The sequence below is a fragment of the Alexandromys fortis genome, unplaced genomic scaffold (genome assembly GCF_014885135.2).
Source record: "Alexandromys fortis isolate MF-2015 unplaced genomic scaffold, M_Fortis_MF-2015_v1.1 scaffold_6, whole genome shotgun sequence".
Taxonomy (NCBI): domain Eukaryota; kingdom Metazoa; phylum Chordata; class Mammalia; order Rodentia; family Cricetidae; genus Alexandromys; species Alexandromys fortis.
Window position 1 is genome coordinate 11,228,394 of NW_026067902.1, and position 19,868 is coordinate 11,248,261.

General features: G+C 47.4%; 1 protein-coding gene across 1 annotated transcript in view; it reads right to left on the reverse strand.

The window, feature by feature from the left end:
- Acoxl (acyl-CoA oxidase like) overlaps window positions 1-19,868 on the reverse strand; it is a 258,813-nt gene that overhangs the window by 24,296 nt on the left and 214,649 nt on the right. The window contains exon 16 of the mRNA XM_050134390.1: window positions 18,816-18,886. Coding sequence (XP_049990347.1) covers window positions 18,816-18,886 — 71 coding nt within the window. The remainder of the gene's footprint in view (window positions 1-18,815; window positions 18,887-19,868) is intronic.

Consider the following 19,868-nt stretch of genomic DNA (forward strand, 5'->3'; position numbering starts at 1 on the left):
GTTTAAGGTGACTTTGTGGTATTCCTTGGCTCCCGATTGCCAGAATACTTTTCAATCCGGGTGGCAATGCTCAACAAACAGTACACCTGAAAGTTCTAGAACTAAAAGAAGAAAACACACCTAAGAGGAGTAAATGTCAGGAAATAAACTGAGGGCTGAAATCAATAAAATAGAAACAGAGAACAATACAAAGAATCAATGAAACAGAGTTGGTTCTTGGGGGAAAAAATCAACAAGATAGGCAAACCTTTATTCAAACTAACTAAAAGGCAGAGATTTGTCTGGATTTTCTCTAATCCAAATGAACAAGATTAGAAACGAAAAGTCAATGAAATGATCCCTAGTGATAACCTGCTCTACTCATAGACAGGAGCCCAGAACTGTCATCAGAGAGGCTTCATCCAGCACCTGCTGGAAACAAACGCAGAGACCCACAGGCAAACATCAGGTGGAGCTCTGAGAATTCTGAGGAAGAGGGGAGGAAGGGCTGTAGGAACCAGAGGGGAAAGAACATCACAAGAAAACCCACAGAATCAACTAACCTGGGCTCATAGTGGCTCAGAGACTGAACTGACAATCAGTGAACCCTGTGTACTTTGGTTTTCTTGAGGGGCACCTAACAGTAGGAGCAGGACTGTTTCTGACTCTGATTACTTTTGGGGCTCTTCCTCCTGCTGGGTTGCCTCGTCCAGCCTTCATACGAGGGGAAGGGCCTAGTCTTACCAGAACTTGATAAGCCACCTTTGGTTAATATCCATGGGTTGACTGCCCTTTTCTGAAGAGAAATGGAGGAGGAGTGAATAGGACATGGGGAGGAAGGGAAGAAGGAGGGGAAACTGAGGCTGGGATGTAATATATGAGAGAAGAATAAGAAAAATTCTAGGCACTTGGGCCTCAAAGCAGGGTGTGCACTCATGTGCTTAAAAGAATCAGATATGAAGTAGTAGATAGCTACGCAGCCCCAAAGAACCCAAAGGAAAAATGGGAAACTATGGGCTTCACTCACGCAAATCTGCCGCTTTAGAAGACAGAGCAATGTATAGAATGCTGTGTGTTGTGGGGAATCACACAAGATGGAATACCTGACTAGAACAGTCTCACAAAGACAAAAGACGTTGAATCCATCATTTCAGTTCTCAAAACACAATCATGATACACAATGGTCTCGTTGTCGAATCACACCTCTGTCTAATAAAGAACACCAAGGGCGTATAAACGTCTTCCCGAAGATGGAAGAGCAGGGACACCTGCTGTCTTCATTGCTAGAGTTTCTATTCTGTATTAAAGACCACGACCAAAATCCACACGGAGCTGAAAGGCTTTATTTCTTCTCACAACTCCCAGGTTTCCCCAGCGCACTTACCTTGGCGGAGAGGCTCTCAGCCATGTATGGGGTTTGCCCTTGACTATTTCTAGGTATTTTGCTCATCAACATTGAGGGATTCTATTAGCGTCTAGTGGTAGAGGCCGGGGATACTAGCAAATATCCCGCAGCGGGCAGGGACACTTCCCTCCCCAAATACTGAGGCCGGATACGCCGAGTATGTACACAATGTGAGTATCCCAGTTATCTGCTTCTGTAACATGCTCAGGATGATCTAAAACCTCTCAGCAGGCCTCCTTTCTTACCTCGTCAGTGCGGGCATTAACCCTTTAACACAAGTAGGGAGGGATATTCACGATCCAAAAGAGGCACCAAAGCTGAGGAATGCTGTCTTAGAGAAGTAACGGCCTACGTTCATAGAACAGCCTACACAAGAATATTTATAGCAACCAAACAGCTCTCAGTGGGTGAACAGATAAACCGTGGTGGCTCCATACAATAGAATACGACTCAGCCCAACCGCCAAGTTGTTGTGCCAAGAGAAAGATGTGAATATAGAAAGTTTAAAGATTGTGGAGTTCCACTTAGTCTCAAAAAGAGAAAACCGTAGTGACAGAGACTAGATCACTGGTTTCCAGGAGGCATTAGAAAAGGGAAACAAGAATTATAAAACTATAGTAGAATCCTATTTTTAAGAAAGGTTGGCCAGGCGGTGGTGGCGTACACCTTTAATCCCAGCAATCAGGAGGCAGAGGCAGGTGAATCTCTGTGAGTTCGAAGCCAGCGTGGTTATACGAGAGCTAGTTCCAGGACAGGCTCTAGCTCCAAGGCTACAGAGGAGAAACCCTATCTCAACAAACCAAAAAAAAAAAAAAAAAAAAAAAAAAGTTCTAAGACAACCGGGTATAGAGTAAGGACACTGTCTCAAAACAAAAAGAAAACTGTAGTGCTTTGAAAACTTCCTATAGTGACATTTTATTTATGTTTTAATAAACAAAACTTCTCTAAAGATCAGAAAGGGAAACTAAGATCAGAAAGGCAAACTAAGCCACTAGAGGCCAGGCAGTGGTGGCTCACACCTTTAATCCCAGGATCTGAAAGACAGGCAGATGGATCTCTGTGAGTTCAAGACCACCCTGGGCTACCCAAGATCAGTGCAGAAACAAATCCAGGTGGTGGTGGCTCACACCTTTAATTCCAGCACTAGGGAGTCACACACCTTTAATCCCAGCACTAAAGGGAATATAAAATGGAAGGAGAGAGAGGCTTAGTCTGCACTTACCCAGCCTTGGTAGAGGTAAGACTTCTCTAATGGCTTGGTTGCTTTGCTTTTCTGGTTTTCAGGTCCAACCCCAATGTCTGGCTCTGTGATTTTATTACTCATGCTACAACTTCCCCTCAGAGATGCAGACATTCTGACACTACAGAGCAAAGCGTCACTCACCAGCTTGGGTGGCAACTGCTGTGAACACATCTGTGGTGCTACCAGCTGTTGAAAAGCTTAACAATGCACTTGAATGTGCAATGCACTTGCGTGTGTTTCATGGTGCTTTATACTAGTGAACATGTCCTGTGTGTGGTACCAATCCGAACACTGGCTAGACTGCACATCACTTTGCAGAGCCTTCCCTCTGACAGAAGCAGTTGACAGTAAAACCCTTATGCTAGACACAGACACAGGTCTCTCCCTCTAGCGCCTGAGTGTGTCTGGGTCTGGAAGGCTTCTCAGAGCACAGCCCTGCACTCAACAACACGGACGGAATGAGTATCACATAGCTTCTGCATCCCATTTCATGCTCTGGGCCCTCTGTTTTGAAATGGCAAACTCCAAGCTGAAATGCCCACATTCTCAGAATACAAGCCTTGGCTTCTTCCCTCTTGGGTTCTCACAATTGTGTGGGTTTCTCCCCCCTCCCCATTACACAATCTGCCTGCTGGTATAATTATCTGGTCATGTGTCTCACTCCTTGACCACAACATGATCAAAAAGTTGTAACTCATGCATCTTAGAATGCCCCACTGTGTCCATTGCCAGTATCTGGGCCCCATGTGCATTTGTGAGACCAAGGAGTTTGAGAGCCGTGGGTCCCAGGAGTGTAGGCCCACTGGGATTCACAATGGGAGGAGGGGGAACTGCCTGCAATTTATGACAAGCCGGTGGCCTACATACATAGCCCGAGCTGCATAATAAGCTGGGAGATGAAGCAAATGGACCAAGTTGGTTTATGGTGTCAGAGAAGATGAACAAAGCTTATTAACACATGGGAAGAGCAGCGTGAGCACAGAACAGCTTCCCCGGCAGCAACCCAGTTCTCTCACTGTGATGAAGTGGTCTGCTTCTGGCCTCAGCCTTCAGCCGCTTGGGATCCCCGTCCCTGCCTTGGAAAATTGATGGGCGAAGGTGCACTCTTCCTGTTTAAGGCATTTCTGTCAGTGTTAGCAAGAAAATACCAGCTTTGCGAATTCTCAGGGCATTCCCTACAACAGGAGAGTGGCTTGAACTGGACCAGACTGGAGCAACACCTACCTGTGAGCTGCCTAGTTCCCATCCAGTCCAGCTCAGGCAAGGCAGTCTTAAGCTTATTTAACCCAAAAGGGAAGGCAGGGTGTGTCGGTTTTAGGTTTTAGTGTCGTTTTATTTGACCATCTAAAGGAACTGGTCCTAATTTAAGTTGACTGTCCAAACTCAACCTGTCCACGCCAGCAGTGGCAGGTGGGGACGGAGTTCACGGCTAGTTTGCTAGTTGTCTCTCTAACACCATGTGCTGGTGTCATGGTTGATCAAACACACAGGAGTTGACAAAAGGCAGGGACAGCCCCCAGAGCAGCCTGCTGTCTGCCTTTCTGATAGGCCTGGACACAGATGTATCCTGGTCTCCAGAAGACAGAAAACGAAAAGCACAGAAAGCGAAATCAACAAACATGAAGCGAAATGAGAGAAAGCTCAGGAGGAGACCGGGGCCATGTTTTCTGACCCAGTGAATGTTCTGGACAGCAGGAGACCTGAGCCCTGCTGTGTCTAAGCACCAAGTAGGGAGGACAGGGAGAGAGTTCTCCAGTCCTGGTGTCACACAGCTGGCTTGTGGCTGCAGACACACTCTCCACCTTGTAGAGTTTGCTGCATTTGCAGGAGGGAGCAAATTCAGCAAGCTAGCCATGCAGGCTGGGCTACACCCCCAGGGGCTCCCGCATAACCTGCTGCGCAAGCTGACTGTGACAGCCTGGATCTTAAATGTCTCTCAAAAGCCTGCATCTTAGAGGCTTCATCTTCAACTTGAAACCTTTAAGAGGCAAGGCACGGTGGCACGTCTTTCTAGTCACTGGCAAGTACCCTCGGCATACTGGGTAACGGGGCTCTTCTGTCCATCCAGCATCTTAGCACAGAGATGAAAGGCTTTGCTCTGTTACCCAGTTTCCCAAAGCAGGCACTGCAAAGCAGGGCACATACCCAATCCTGGGCCAAAACCTTTGGAACCATAAGCCAAAACAGAGCTTTAGTCTCTTTTATCCCCATTCATTTTGTGGCACTGGGGATCAAACTGAGGGCCTCATGCATTATAGGCCAGTTGTCCTACCACTGAGCTATGTATACCCCAGCTTTTGGATGATGGGCCTGCACCACTGTAGCCACTAGTCTTCTCTATCTATAAGTTGCTTAGTTGGATTATTTGTTATAGCCACAGAAATCTGATCTACACATTGGCCGAAAAGCATACATCAAAGCTGGAGACTTGTGGATAAACGCTCAGTTCAGTCAGGCTCCTTTCCTGAAGTGTTTTACTCCAGAATCAGACTGATTCCAACTTAACTCATTGCCATTCCCGATTCTCCACCGTCTTTGGCTTCTTGTTCATCCTCTTGGGTCTATGAGTGCCCAATTACCGCAGCACCATTTGGGGGAGAGGCTGTTGGGTTTGCTGTTGCCATTTCAGCAAACCAGGTGGCCCTATTTGTGTACATGTTTCATGTTTCTGCAGTCCCTGGCATGAGCCACTGAGTTGTGTGTGCACGCATCTACCAACAATGCAGTTTTGATTTCTCTAATTACAGTAGTTGGAACTGTTTTGACTGATGCCTCCACTTCATTTGCTTTTCAAGATCTGTCAGCCTTTTCTAGGTACTTGACATCACTTAAAATTTCCAGGATGATTCTGTTCCCAGCACTAAGAGATCCTTCAATAAGAATTATGTTAAACCCGTATAGCACGATAAAAAGAACTTAAATGTTTACTGTGTAGAGGCTTCTAGTTGATGATTCTCTCCATTTGTATGGACCTACTTTGATTTGATTCATTAGCATTTCAATCAGTCCCACACATTAAAGCCCCATACATTTTGGTAGATTTATCACTAGACTGTGTGTGTGTGTGTGTGTGCACTTTAGTATACTGTACATTTAAAATGTATTTAGAAATTCAGTGTTCAGGTGTTCATTACTAGTATTCAAAGTATTATCAGTATTTTCATGTTGACCTTGTATCCATAACGTTGAAGGACTCAATTTTAGTTCCAACAATTAATTTCTTTCTTTCTTGTTTTTCTCCCCTGTGTCTTGTTTTGAAACACCTTACAGGTGAGTCTGACTGTTTGACACCATGACACAACATTGCCATCCACAGAGCAGCAAAGTTTATACTTGACAAGGGTGCAATCTATCCATCTATCACATATCTATATACCATATCATACCATATCATACCATATCATACCATACCATACCATACCATACCATACCATACCATACCCAAAAACCTATAAACTTTTAAGTAAGTGTACCATTTTTGTGTTGGGCACATTATGGCCATCCCAGGCATATACAGCATGTGGCTGCCAGTTGGACACACCTGCTAGTATTTTTTTAAACAGATAAACAAGCACGCCATACGTATGTCAACACTTGCTTTTCTTCTTCTCTTGTCCAAAAGGATACAGTTTGTATTTTCCTGCTTCTTCCTTACTGCACTGGCTTCTAGAACCAAAGTCCAGGTTACTGTCTTTGTAGACTGCCTCATTGGACCTTTTAGTAAGCAGTGCCTCTTCTTCTTCCTCCTCTCCCTCCTCCTCCCCCCACGCCCGCTTGCTCTTTCCTCATGCTGCTGCTGCAGTGTGCAGTAGCCTGTTCCAGATTTAGTTATTTTTCTGCTTTATTTTCAACAGTTCTGGAATATGAAGCTTCCCGAGACCCCAGAGGACTCTACACATGCTACGCCCTGGGTCAGCTCTCCCAGTTGGTTTGTCTCCTGATGTCTCTTTTAAGTGACTTCTTACATTATAAGAAATGATGGGCATGAGGAAGTCTGGCTCTTCATACCACCTGGGTCTTTTACTTTGAAAGGCAGGCTAGTCTTGTTCCCATAATTGCTCCTAGTCCTGGCATTCACTGCTTTCTGCTCTGTGAGAGCCCTTTCGGGTGTCATGTATTAATCAGAAAGCTGGGGGGGGGGGCGGGGAGGCTGTGCTTCCCATCCAGCTGAGGCTTCAGAATACAAGTTGTCTTGTCCCTGTCCAATCTCTGACAGTCCAGAAGGGACCAAAAAATGTAGAAAGGCCTCGTTAAAGTTGGAAAGACTGCACCAGGAGACTGAGAGGGACAGCAATTGCTTAGCCTTCATGTGGACTACCTTTTCCCTGACATTTTAGTCTAGAAACAATACACTTTCTTTCCTTCCTCTGTCCCGCCCTTCCTCCCTCTTCTCCTATCTCCCCGCCTGCTAACGAGTCCCTCCTCCTTGCCACCGCATGCTATAATTGGTATTCTGGTGGGAAGTTTTATTTTTCTTTAATGGACACCTAACCAGAAGCAAGCCACTAAAATTTAGTAAGGACAGAAGGAAGAGTTAGTTCATCGAGTGTAGAGAGCAGAAGTCACGAACTCTCAATAAATCCCGTTATTACTCAGGGTGCAGATGTGGCAGGTGGCAAGCAGGTGCTGGGGTTTGCCGCCTCGTCAGCCACCCAGTGCGACTTTTCCCATAACGGTAGCTCTGGTGTCCCCTTATAGCTTTCTTCTGGGAAACGTGTGTTCTTCTAGTCACAGGGCGACTGTGTGACTGTCTGCTGGGCTGCATGCACAGCAGCAGCACAGAAACCCGCTGATGGATGTCTCCACCCACCCTCGGAGGGAGCGGGTGCAGAGGGGAGCTCCCTGTGCACTTCAGATCCTGCTCCCCAGTCAGCTGATGAAACGGCACATGTCAGCCAGGCTCTCTTCCCTGATGGCACTAACCTGTCTCTCAGCGCCAAACGCTCCTCTCAGCTTCCTGTGTGTGCTTCCCACCAAACTCTTCTCAATTTTTGTCCCGAGTGATCGCCTCCCCTCATGCCCTGTCTTCTAGAATTGCAACTTGAAATGAAATCTGCTCTGTACAGCTGTGCACAGAGGAAATGGGGGGGACAGAGTACGCCAGGAGGCCTACCTCGTCACAGGCCCTGTGCCTGGCATTGCTAGGGCAGGTCCCCAGAGAGCTGAGCCTGCCACGCTTGGAGGAACGGCTCACTGCATTTCCAAACATGAGGATCTCTGCCACCGAGCTGCTTTTCTGCTTCGCTGTTGGTTTGGCCGTGTGACAATAGTGTCGAGGGAAAGGACTGGCGGGATGGCCCCACAGCTGCTGTCCTCTGCGTCTGCTGTTCCCCCGGGTGACGGAGCACACAGCCGGGTCTTCCTGCTGTTCCTAGCAGAATGGCGTTGGCCCCCTGCTCCTAAGCGGAGAGCTTTGTGAGGGCTCAGCTGAAGTGGAGAGTCCCACAGCAGAGCAGACCCTTGTTATAAGTCAAGAGACACCCTCCTCCTCTTCCCGTGGCTTCTGGCTTCGAGACCACACTTTCAGAACAATTCTATGGTGACTATTCATGGCCACTCCCATTTGGTTCCCTCCCAGAACTCCTGTCTAGATATCCACTCGAGAAAACCAGGTCTTCCTGGCCTGAAGGAGAACTAATTGCTACCTCGAGGCACCTTGAGGTCAGTTAGGGAAATGATGTGGATATGTTCAAATGGAATACTCGGACACCCTCCCCTGGCAAGGCTGTTGTCAGGGTTCCTGTTCTGGCATCAGCTTTAGGGCACACACCAGTGCACTTAAACTACTCTATAAATGGAAAACTCAGAACATACCTTGTCATGGCAACAACACTGGTAAGCACTCTGGAACCCACACAGCCAGCTAAATTTAATTTCCTGCAGAGATGTAGAGACTTAACCCTGATGTTGCCTCCTCTGAGGAGTCCTCCCTAAATCCATGTTGTCTTGGAGACTAGCTGAGTGGTCCCCTATTATCAAATATCCTCCTCAGGGATTAGCTTACTCCATGGTTTTTGCATATTTGGGGTACACTGATGTCTCTAACTAGTCACCCAGGGCTATATAAAAGTAGTTGTCATTTGCATCGGCAGTGCCTAGTGCAGAGCCCGACATATAAGAGGTACTCACAAATGGTTTAAAAGTGGGATTGTGGCCGGGCAGTGGTGGCCTATGCCTTTAATCCTAGCATTTATGAAGCAAAGGCAGGTGGAGCTCTGCGAGTTTGAGGTCAGCTTGGTTTACAGAGGGAGTTCCCGGATAGCAAAGGCTGTTACAAAGAGAAACACAAAAAAAAGAAAGAAAGAAAGAAAGAAAGAAAGAAAGAAAGAAAGAAAGAAAGAAAGAAAGAAGAAACAAAGGAAAAAAAGTGGGCCGGGCGGTGGTGGCGCACGCCTTTAATCCGAGCACTTGGGAGGCAGAGGCAGGTGGATCTCTGTGAGTTCGAGACCAACCTGGTCTACAAGAGCTAGTTCCAGGACAGGCTCCAAAGCCACAGAGAAACCCTGTCTCGAAAAAAAAAAAAAAAAAAAAAGTGGGATTGTAGCAAATACCCGCAACAGCTGGAAAATAACTAACTCCTCTCTGCCAGCTGTGTAGTCCAGGAACCCATCACCTTTCCTTGAATTTAAAGGTCCTGGGAGCTGAAAAGTTACACCTCTGTTCCGGAGGTCACTTCCGAAATTAACTTTTCACTGGGATGAATATCCTCCACTGATTTGGAGATGCTATTTAAGCACAGCCCTAAAGAGCTTTGTCACAACCACGTGTGAGAAGCCCCCTAGGTGTGATAAATGGGACCTTCCAGGGTCATAGAGAGACAGGAAGGAGAGAAAACCATTTATTTCTGGGAGTCAAGGTCTGACACTGATCTCAACATCACCAGTACCTGTGTTCCTTCTGAGAGGCATAATCCTGGAGACAAAATATTGCAAAGGAGCCAGACACTAAACCTTACCAGCCGCACGATGGGAACTCAAGCCACTTTTGTTGAATGACCTTCTAAGGAAGTCCTAAGGGGCTGCTGCGATCATGTGCACTCCCCTCTATGTGGCCCTTGATTGCAAGGAGTAGAGAAGAGCCTGGGGACAGAACAGCGGCTGAAGGCAGCGCTCCACCATCACAGTCCCTGACACTGTGACGTCATTGGCACCGACAGGAGTCAGACTATGGACTGGTACGATTCATCCTGGACTGGATTTGGAAATCGCAGTCAAGCCCCCGATGAGAGCCCCTTTCTTCCTGTGTGGGAGGCTCAATCCCATGACCAACCCCAGATGACTGACTGGTGTCTTGGGCGTGTATTCTATGTGACACCCCCTAAAGGGCCCCCGCTTGAGAGGCAGAGAGAAAGCTTTGCCGACCAGAGACTAGACACAGTCTCAAAGGCACAGAGCTGAGATGGGGTCCTGGGGGCTGAAAAGGGGCCACCTGCAGAAGAAAGCGCGGGGTGCCTGAGAAGAGGTGTTTGCGAGTAACCATTGGTTGCTAGGTTTGGCCTAAACTGACTACCTCCTACACACGTTGAGAAAAGGAAGAAAGAGCAGTTAGAGAGCAGGAAAGAGGGAAAAACCCACCCCGCCCACTCGACAGGGCAAATTGATGCTTGCCAGAAGCCCGTAAGGGCGGGACAGTCCCCAGTGAATGTTCTGCTCAGAGGGTTAGTCTCCCTGATGAGTACCCTTTGGGAACCAAAGGTCACCTCTGAGCACAAAGGGACACAAAGGGCACCTGTGTGGACGTTCAGCGCAGTGCCCCGTGCTGGATGCTGAATGGCTCAGTCACTTCTCCCTGGCTAGGCAGTGTGGGGGGATGGGGACCTTGGCGAGAAGTGAAGCGGAAAGAATCTTTGTGACAATGACAGTTTAAGAAACACTGGACAGTCAGCTTGTTGGGTGTTTCTGAGCTTTCAGGAGGGGTGCCGAGCAGCGAAGCCGTCATGTGGAAAATTTCCTTTCTCCTCAGCACAGCCCTTTCCAAGCAAAGGCACTGGCATTGTGTTCCCAGTGAAAGCCCTCATTCCTGACAGGATTCCATCAGGCTAGGAGAAAAGTGCCTGCTTCTAGAAGAGGTTGACTTGGTAAATGTGGGAGGCTGAAGGGCCAGGTGGTGTCTGACGCTAGGCGATGTCTGGTTTGAAGAAAGGCTCCGGGGTCTCTGGTTTCTTAGAACATCGATAGATGTGAAAAACAGTTGCATCTGACTTGGTGGCAAAAGAATGTGTCAGAGGGAGGCCCTCTTCCCACCTGAGCCAGCACTAATGCCTTGTGGGTGGTATGGTGCTGAGGAAGCTTCCAGAAGCATTTGACCCTACCAACTCACCGTGATTTCTGTGCATTTGCTCAGCCTGGGTCTCATACCTGGAAGCTGTGCCCATCATCCTCAGAGGGCCCTGCATATGATGCCAGGTGGATGGGAAACAGGAGAGATGTTTGTCATGTCTCCTCAAGCAAAGGATCACCATCCACCAGGAGACAGCTCCCCTCCCAGCTATGGTTGCCAGTTCATGGGCAGCCCTTACCAAAGGTCAGCAGTTTGGGAGCAGAAGTGCAAGGCTCCATGATAAGCAGGCCCCACTGGCTGCCTGTTGCTTTATTTTCTTATTTTCAAAGGCAGCTTGGTTCTTTTTACTGTTTTCTACGGGCCATGTGTTGTGATGTCAGGTTTTATTTACAGAAATGTCTGTCGTCATCATTCTAGCCAAGGTTTTACTTAGTCAGGCAAAGTGAGTTGGGCCCAAGTTGGAAGGTTGAACACGGGGAACATTCTGGGCACTCACTGTACCTTGCCGGTCAGGGAAGCTCTACTGCCTTGCTTCAAGGGTAGCACACTACCTTTTGCCTCCTGAACTGGGGAGCAGTGGCAGCTCCCGGGAAGGGCCACTGTCCCATGAGCATCCTACTTATTTTTCCAGCTTATCCAAGGGAGGCCTGGAGGTCTGGAAGGCGGTGGCCTTGAGAGGTTTTAGTCCCAGGGAGGCTCCTGATTTCCCAGATGGAAAACAAATGCTGCCTATCGGGTGTGTCAGGAACTTCACAGGTGCCAGAACAAAGTGAGGAGGGGTAAATGTCAGATTAGGGCATGATGGTCCAAGTACAGATGTCACCGAGAGACTGACCATTCTACAGTTGGTCATCCTGCATGGAGGTGTAGGTTCTAAAAGTGTCAGGACAAATCTGGTGGGAACAGGGACCAAAGAGTCTTCACAAGCACTGAGAGAGAAACTGGAGGGGAAGTAGAACTGTTTGATTGATTGAGAGAGGGTACTAGTTACCTACATGCTGCTGGGACAGAACTGTTTGGTTGAGAGAAGGTATGAGTTACCTACACGCTGCTGGGACCAAAATACCTACCAGAAGCAACCAGAGAGAGGAAATGCCTTGTGGCTTTCAAGGGTTTCAGCTCATAGTGGCGGGGAAGCATGGCCGCATTCATGGCAGTGGGAGAGGGTGGTGGTGCCTGCTTAAATCACAGGAAACCAGGAGGCAGGCTATAACCATTAAAGCCACTCCCCCAAATTCACCAGTCGAGTCTCACTTCCTGTATAGTGCCTTTACCTGGGGGACAAGGGTTTCAAACATGAGTCTGTAGGTGACATTTTAGGTTTAAACCATAGCAGGGAGGGATTTTGAGCTTGACTGAGAAAGAGGAGGGCCCAGATGCCCTGGTTTGTCTAGGTCAGTCATGGCTTATGATTGTCATCTAAGCTAAATTTCCCTCTTACTTGCAAAAAATAAAATATCCAGGTTTGGATGACAGATTCTGCAATCATCCTTTTCCAAAGGTGGAGTGGACTTAGGCACAGAAATGAATCTAGAAAATGAGATGTAGGACATGGGGCAGCTGAGTTCACTTGACAGAGAGCAGTGGGTGTTATTCCTTGGAAACTACAGCTCCCAGACTTCCCCTGGATTACCGTCACCTGTGCGCGCTGGCGCGCCCAGGTGAAGACCATTACTCCCAGATAACCTTGCGCCCGCAGTTAAAAGCGAGCGCTCCACGAGGTTTCGCTCTCTTGCTCCCTTGGTCCCTTTCCCCCCTATCCTTGTGTGTCTGCACGTCCCGCCCTTATCGTGTTCCCCTCTCCCCATTAAACGCACCCACGTGGGAGCCGCGTGTCCGTCTCTTCCTTTGCGTCCGTCTATCCTGTGTTTGTCCACACACCCACGCCGCCCCGCCGCCGTTTTTAAAGGAATAATATTGGTGCCGTGACTCGGATGTCACGGCACCAATGTTATTCTTAAAAAACGATGAGAGAGCGGCTACAAACGGTCCCCAGGCGGGCTGGCGGAGCCCGCCATGGGAAAGCGGCTACAGGCGATCCCCCGGGCTGGCTGGCGGAGGGAGCCCGTCATGAGGGCGGCTACAGGAGGGCACGCTTCCTTGGCCCACGGTGGCGGCAGGTAACAGACACGTAAACACAGGAAATAGCCATAAGTATTTATTAAGGAAGGGGGAGAAAGAAAGACAGAGAAAAGAGATAAAAGGAGAGAGGAGAGATAAAAGAAGAGAGAGAGAGAGAGAGAAAATGCGTGCACACGCCAAGGAAGCAGAAAGAGAGAGTGAGAGGTCCCAAGATGGCGATGGGCAGGTCAAAGGTTATGGGAGTGGGCGTGGCTAGGGCAGGGACCCAAGAATATCAGTGGGGAAGGTCGTGTGGATTCTCTCTGAGGCGTGTTTGGCATCATAGGCTATAACCATGTCCAACCAAACATCGGCAGGGTGTACATGGGGTCATATGGGGCCTGGTGATAGCTTCAGGATAGAGAAAAGCCATCTACCATACCATCATTTTGAGGCCAGTGGAGGGGAAGATTGTGACAGGAGCCTAAAGAGGGGACTGGGATGAGTATAGACTTGCTCAGATGTGAGCTGGGGGAGCCCCAGGGAGTGGTCGGTACAGCCAGGAGTAGGTAGCTTTCTAGGATGGCGACCACCATGACCTGGAAGGACTAATGTAGTCAAGACCCCGAACTGATGAAGAGACAGGGAAGCAGGAGGAGGCAATCTAGCAACAGCGAGGACAAGTAAGTGGTTTGTAGAATCTAGGTATCATCTCTGCTCCAGCAGTGCTGGGGAAAGGCCGCAAGCCCCTCACCTCAATCTCTCCACTCAGGGCCCATTCTCAGCCCTTTCAAGGCTGAAGTGGTAGGAACAGCCCCAGTCAAATCACACTGGCCTTGATCCTACTTGGCATATGGGAGTTACAGAGTCACTCTCCTTTCCCATGGCATCCTCAGGTGGGTGAGAAACTTCCTGGTGTGCCAGAGCATTTGTCTGTGATCAGAAGAAGCAGGAGGGAGAGGATGCCGACACACAGCTAGTTAGCAGGAGAATGGAGGCCTGATTGATCCCACAGTGACAATCTGCATTTGGACTGTTGTGTTCTAGACTGAACAGCAGTCCCTTCATGTTCTGGTGTGTGGTGGAGTTTCTTACACATCTGATAGGACAGAAGAGGATGTGACTGACAAACCAGGAGGACAGAACCCCAAGCCAGCACAGTTATGACTGTGTCTTGTGTCCATCAAAGCTTGGATTCCTGTATGTACTCTTATGGTGTTGTGGGGAGGGGGCACTGGGAGCGGGGCTTTTCTGTAGGTCCTCTTACCACTGGCTATGCCAGGGAGCAGCTAAAGGATCCAGAGGTCTTGACTTCTCCTCCCTGCTTGCTTATTCTGATCATGGGCAGAGGCTCTGGCTTTGACCATCTGGAGTCCCACCGACCACTTCTGATTCTTCTAGGGGAATTTGAATCTGGCATAGCTATATGTTTCTCTGTGCTCATCTTTTACTATCTTCTCCGAGCTCCATGTATGGAACACTTTCACAGGTTAGACTAAAGTACCTGTGAAGTGGGATGCCCTTCTGCATGCTGTGAATATGTTTTATTACCACTGGTCAATAAAGAAGCCCCTTTGGCCCATGGCAGGGCAGAATATAGCTAGGTGGGAAATCCAAATGGATATAGGGAGAAAGACGGCAGAGTCAAGGGAAACACCAGCAGCTACCAGAGAAGCAAGATGTGACGTAACAAGCCATGAGCCATGTGGTAAAATATAGAATAATAGAAATGGGTTAATTTAAACGTAAGAGCTAGCTAGTAATAAGCCTGTGCTATCGGCCAAACTTTTATAATTAATATAAACCTCTGAGTGTTTATTTGGGAACTGGAGGGCAGGAGAGAAACCTCCAGTTACATACCTGTCCTCTAGCTTCAGTAATGCTTGACAGTAGGAATCAACAACATGCATGGAAAAGTAGTATCATCATACCATCATTGGTCCAACCTCCCCCCTCCACGTGTGTGTGTGTGTTATGTGTATGGGGGGGGGCTTTATGTTGAAAGTTCACCACTCCACTACCACAAATCATACAGTCAAGTTTCCCAAATTTGGGGGAAATTAGAAGGCTCAGAAGATCCCAGGTGCAGTGAATGAGCATTACCCTGGGAACATCACCTTCTTGGCCACAGTTTCCCCCAACAAGTAAACATTTGTGGCTTTGCTGTTGTTGCTTTTGGCCTTCAACAAATTTTTATGAGGTGAAGTAGAATTTTGAAATTTATAAAAGGGAATAATAAATATGAAGTGTTAAATTGGGGTGGGAGAAGAGAGGGCAGGATAGAGGAGGGAGTGTGGAGAGGGATAAATAACGCTACGGACTTTTCAAAGAACTCATATAGAAACCTACTCTAGAAGCTTTATCAAAATACATATACATACGTATATGTGTGCGAATGTGTGTGTATTCATACATGCACACACATGTTAATAAAATGAGTTAAAATAGAATTACTCTAAAATGGGTTAACAATGTTTGTATTAGATACACTGTCTTACAAATAAAAAGCCCAGTGCCAGGAATGGGTTACTTATTTTGGAGTTGTTGCCCAGTGAGGTCCCACAGACCTCAAATATTACAGGCTATCTCCAATACTCTTGGTCAACTCCAGAACTCGACAGTAAGACCTATTGCTAAAGACACAACCACATCTATGAATATGAATATGAAGAAATCAAGCTGGTACTAACATGGAAGCTGTATCCCTACTGGATAGATTTTTATCATTCTGAAAGGTGCTATGCACACTATCAGAGCAGAAAAGTAACCATTAATGCTACCTAGCTGTGAATCTTGTGAGCTACAGTGATGATTAGGTTGGTAAGACATGTCTTATGGCTTAATAGTAGCAGGAACATTATAGAAGTAACCAACCACTTTCTGATTGGATTTAATCTCTATTCCATAAATTGAAACCGCACTTGCCCTGCTAATGGGCCTAGGGACTATGGTTATACAGGTCACAGGTAGTAGCTGAAAATCTATTATTATTATTATTATTATTATTATTATTATTTCTGCTAAATGGATGTACTATTAATTTGACTCCTAATGACTTATCACTGCACATAGATCAATGCATCCTCAACCTTCATCAGAGAAGTTTCTATTTCACTTTTTATTACACATAGATGGTGATTAACAGAGACCCACAACTGGCCAAGGTGCAGAGACTTTGGAAGGCTCAGCCCTGAATGGAACATCTATACCGCACTTCCTCTTTGCAAGGCTAAGAGACCATGGTAGCAGAGGCTATGGAGAGAGGGTGACTACAACCGAACAGTGTCTTCTGGGCACAGGAGGACAGCTGTGCACATGAACTCCCAGTGACTGTGGCAGCACGCAGGAGACCTGCGCACACCCAGACCAAATCTGAGCAGGGGGAGGGGAGCACCTGAGAGCTGCTGGGGGAGGAAAATTGGTTGCTTTTCTACACACGGAGCCCTCAGAGGCTGCCCACATTTCAGTATTAGGTCACACTTCTAGGAATATTTGGGCAGCACAAATTGGACTTGATGGATTTTAATGGGGGACATAAAGTGGGGTGGGTAAAGAAGGGGGGCAGATTGGAGAAGAACTGAGAGATGGAGACGAATAAGGTCAAAATACATTGTTGAAATTTCTCCGCTACACACACACACACGCGAAATTTACTACAGATAAACTCCAAAGTACACTAGTGTGAGCACACACTGGACAGCTGATCAAGTGTGTTCAAAACGACCTACTGTTTTTTTTTTTTTACACATATCCACAAAAATCCTACACATTCCTGTCACACCCACATAGTGGCCTCTCATAGGTGACATGAAAGAAACCTCAATCTCTTGAAGAAAAAGTCACAAAGTAGTTTTGGTAGATATGAACTGAGCACATAATTTTGTTCAGCAAAACTCCTTTGATGAGGCCTGCTCAAATATCTCGAAGATACTGTAAAAACACCACAGACGATCTCTCAGTTATTGTGGTCATACAGGCTGAAGAGCCACCAGGGAGGACACAAACACAGAGAGGCACCTACGTTCCAGAGCATCTTGAGAAAGTCTGATTTGTATCCCACATCTAAATCTTTGTTCCTAACCAAGTGGCCTGAGAAGCAACAGGTGACAGTGTGGGAGGAGGAGCCTTCAATTTGCTGCTTTCACCCACTTGTCTGAGACCAGAAGAAATCGAGAGAGGGGCGCGGACCTATAACCAGCAGGGTGATTAGAAGTGGGTCTGATGGTGTGGGCTCCTGAGCTTAGTGCTCAGTTCTCTAACCCACACCGCCTCTGAGATTCCCACATAAGCTCTCAGAGAGGCTCGTGGAGCAGGATGGAGGGGAGCCCAGGAGCTTCTCCCCCTGAAGAAGGGTCCGGGTGACCAAGTGAAGAGAAGAGGTGTCAAAGAGCAGATGGGAGAAGATGGCAGAGGTTCTGTGTCTGAAAAGTGAATGACGCTGGTTAAAAGGTGAGTGTCGCGGGGCAGTGGTGGCTCACGCCTTTAATCCCAGCACTCAGGAGGCAGAGGCAGGTGGATCTCTGTGAGTTCGAGGCCAGCCTGGTCTACAAGTGCTAGTTCCAGGACAGGCTCCAAAGCTATAGAGAAACCCTGTCTCAAGAAATAAACAAAAAACAACAAAAAAACAAAACAAAACAAAATCCCAAGGGAGTGTCTATGACTCAAGGCTGCCTCAAGATCACAGGAAGCCAACCTGTACTTGAAGGGGCAGGCTAAGGGATGGAGCTCAGGGCAGGGAATGAAATGGTGTGGAAGACCTGAGACCAGCAAGAGAGCTCAAGTGTCTGGATCTGTTGTACCAAGTCATCCTGGACTCAGATGAACCAGGTCTCCCAGACCAACCCAACACTTGGAATCAGCAGCCCTTCTTTATTATAAAATAAACATCACTGAAAGTTTTATTTTTAAACAAAAAATAGACAGACCGAAAATATCACACCTTAGGCAAATGAGTTGAAAATCCCTTAGAGTGACATCCTATTTTTTTTTTTTCCCACCCATTTCTCAAGTCTGAAGACACCTGGTAAAGTGTCTGTATTTAGGTAAAGAAATGCAACTCCTGGTACATACGGTTTCCTGGTGGCACAGAATGGAAATGACATCATGGAAACACTGGTGTTCAAGGTCAGTCTGTACATTGCTAGGTGAAAACAGGAGGCTTAGTCATCGGTGGAAATGCGTGTACGCCTCTACCCCGATGAGCTGCTCTCTCCTCCAGGTTTACTAAAATCCGCAGGCTGCTTGCCTGACCTCTTCGGGATCTCCTAGATGCGCAGCCTAAATATAGGTTATACCTCACCTCTGTCCGTGCCGTCTGGGAGGAAATAAAGTGATTGCTGCTGAGAAGAAGGGGAGTTTGTTTTGACTCAAGGACAAAGAACCCATGACATGAGTTGACTGTCTCGGTGGTTGACACGAGAGGTCTAATTTGTGTGGCGTTCCCTCTGGTGGGCGAAAGGGAAGACGGGGCCAACTGGGAAGGTGTGGGATCCTTTGTCTTAATTAAAAAATATAGTCGGAGACATGGAATTTGGCCAAGTCTCATAAATCTGCTACAAGAATCGAGACTGTCAGATAAGTTTAAATAAAACCAACCAAACCCTCCGAGAATCACGCCGGCTCCTGCGAGTCGTCGACACCCACTTTCCTGTCACTTCTGTGTTCCACAGACGGTGGTTGTGCTCATTACCCAGCCACCTTCCCGCCAGCCAATGACAAGCATATCCCCCTGGAGCACAAAATTCAGAGATGATAAATCTACTCCCGCTTGTGAAACATGGAACTCTCCTTTGGGCAATCAGGATGCGAGGAGGCTTTAAGGCAATAAGGACTTATCTGATAACCTACCTTCATTAGCAAGGCCTGGTCCTCCCTGTCTGGACAGCGCCTCACGGCCAGCGCGAACTGCTCTAGTGCAACTGGAAGGGAAGAGAGAGAAAGGTGAGTGACCTCCCTGGGGACTGCCAGCACATCTGTGTGGAACCTCGTGGCTGTGGCAGAAACAAATGGCATGATAGCCATGCTAGCTTAGGGACACGTAGAGTTCCCCGCCTGTCCACTGCATGGGCTGGGATCTGTGTGCAGAGACTTTCCCATGGCCACAAGGCCACTAGAGTCAGCCTCCAGGGAAACCACCAGAAAGTCTGTGGAGATTTTATTGATTAGCCAGACTGCCAATTAAGAGAGAACTTGGAGTGGTTTTGAGAGACAAAATTCTCTTTCTCTCTGTGTGCATGTATAATAAATATAATATATATGTTATCTATCTATATCTCAAAAGATACCTTCAGTTATTTGGATTAATCTAAAAATCATATCCCCATCAAGTAGCCAATATCCATTCTGCTGCATGTGTTCAGAGGTTTTAAGTGTCAACAGATGAAGGTAAAATCTGATTTTAAAAAACCCTCACTTTACAGTACAGAGAGCTCATTAGTCAAAAGCCCTTGCTGTAATGGTGGATGACCCAAGTTCGGTTCCTAGCATCCCTGTCTGGTGACTCACAACCACCTGTTGCTCCAACTCCAGGGATCTAACACCTCTGGACTCCTCCAGCACCTGCCCACGTGTGGTATACACTCACACAGAACACACAGATATACCCGACTTGAAAAACAAAACTAAAAACATTCTTAAAACTTTGCTTTAAAATGACCTTGTGGTCTCTCCCTATTTAACACTCTATGCCACTTTAGGCCAGTATTAAAGCATGTTAAATTATCATATCTGTCAATGGATGTTTCTCTTTTTTTCCCTTCGCTTCTCAGGTTTCTGAGCACAAGCCACCGGAGCATTATGTTTTCTCTGCAAATAAAAGCCTGTAAGTCCTCAGCAGGGAGAGAGGGAAATTCATGGAGAGAGGACACAGCGCCATTTCTCCTCTCGGCAATGGGGATCTAC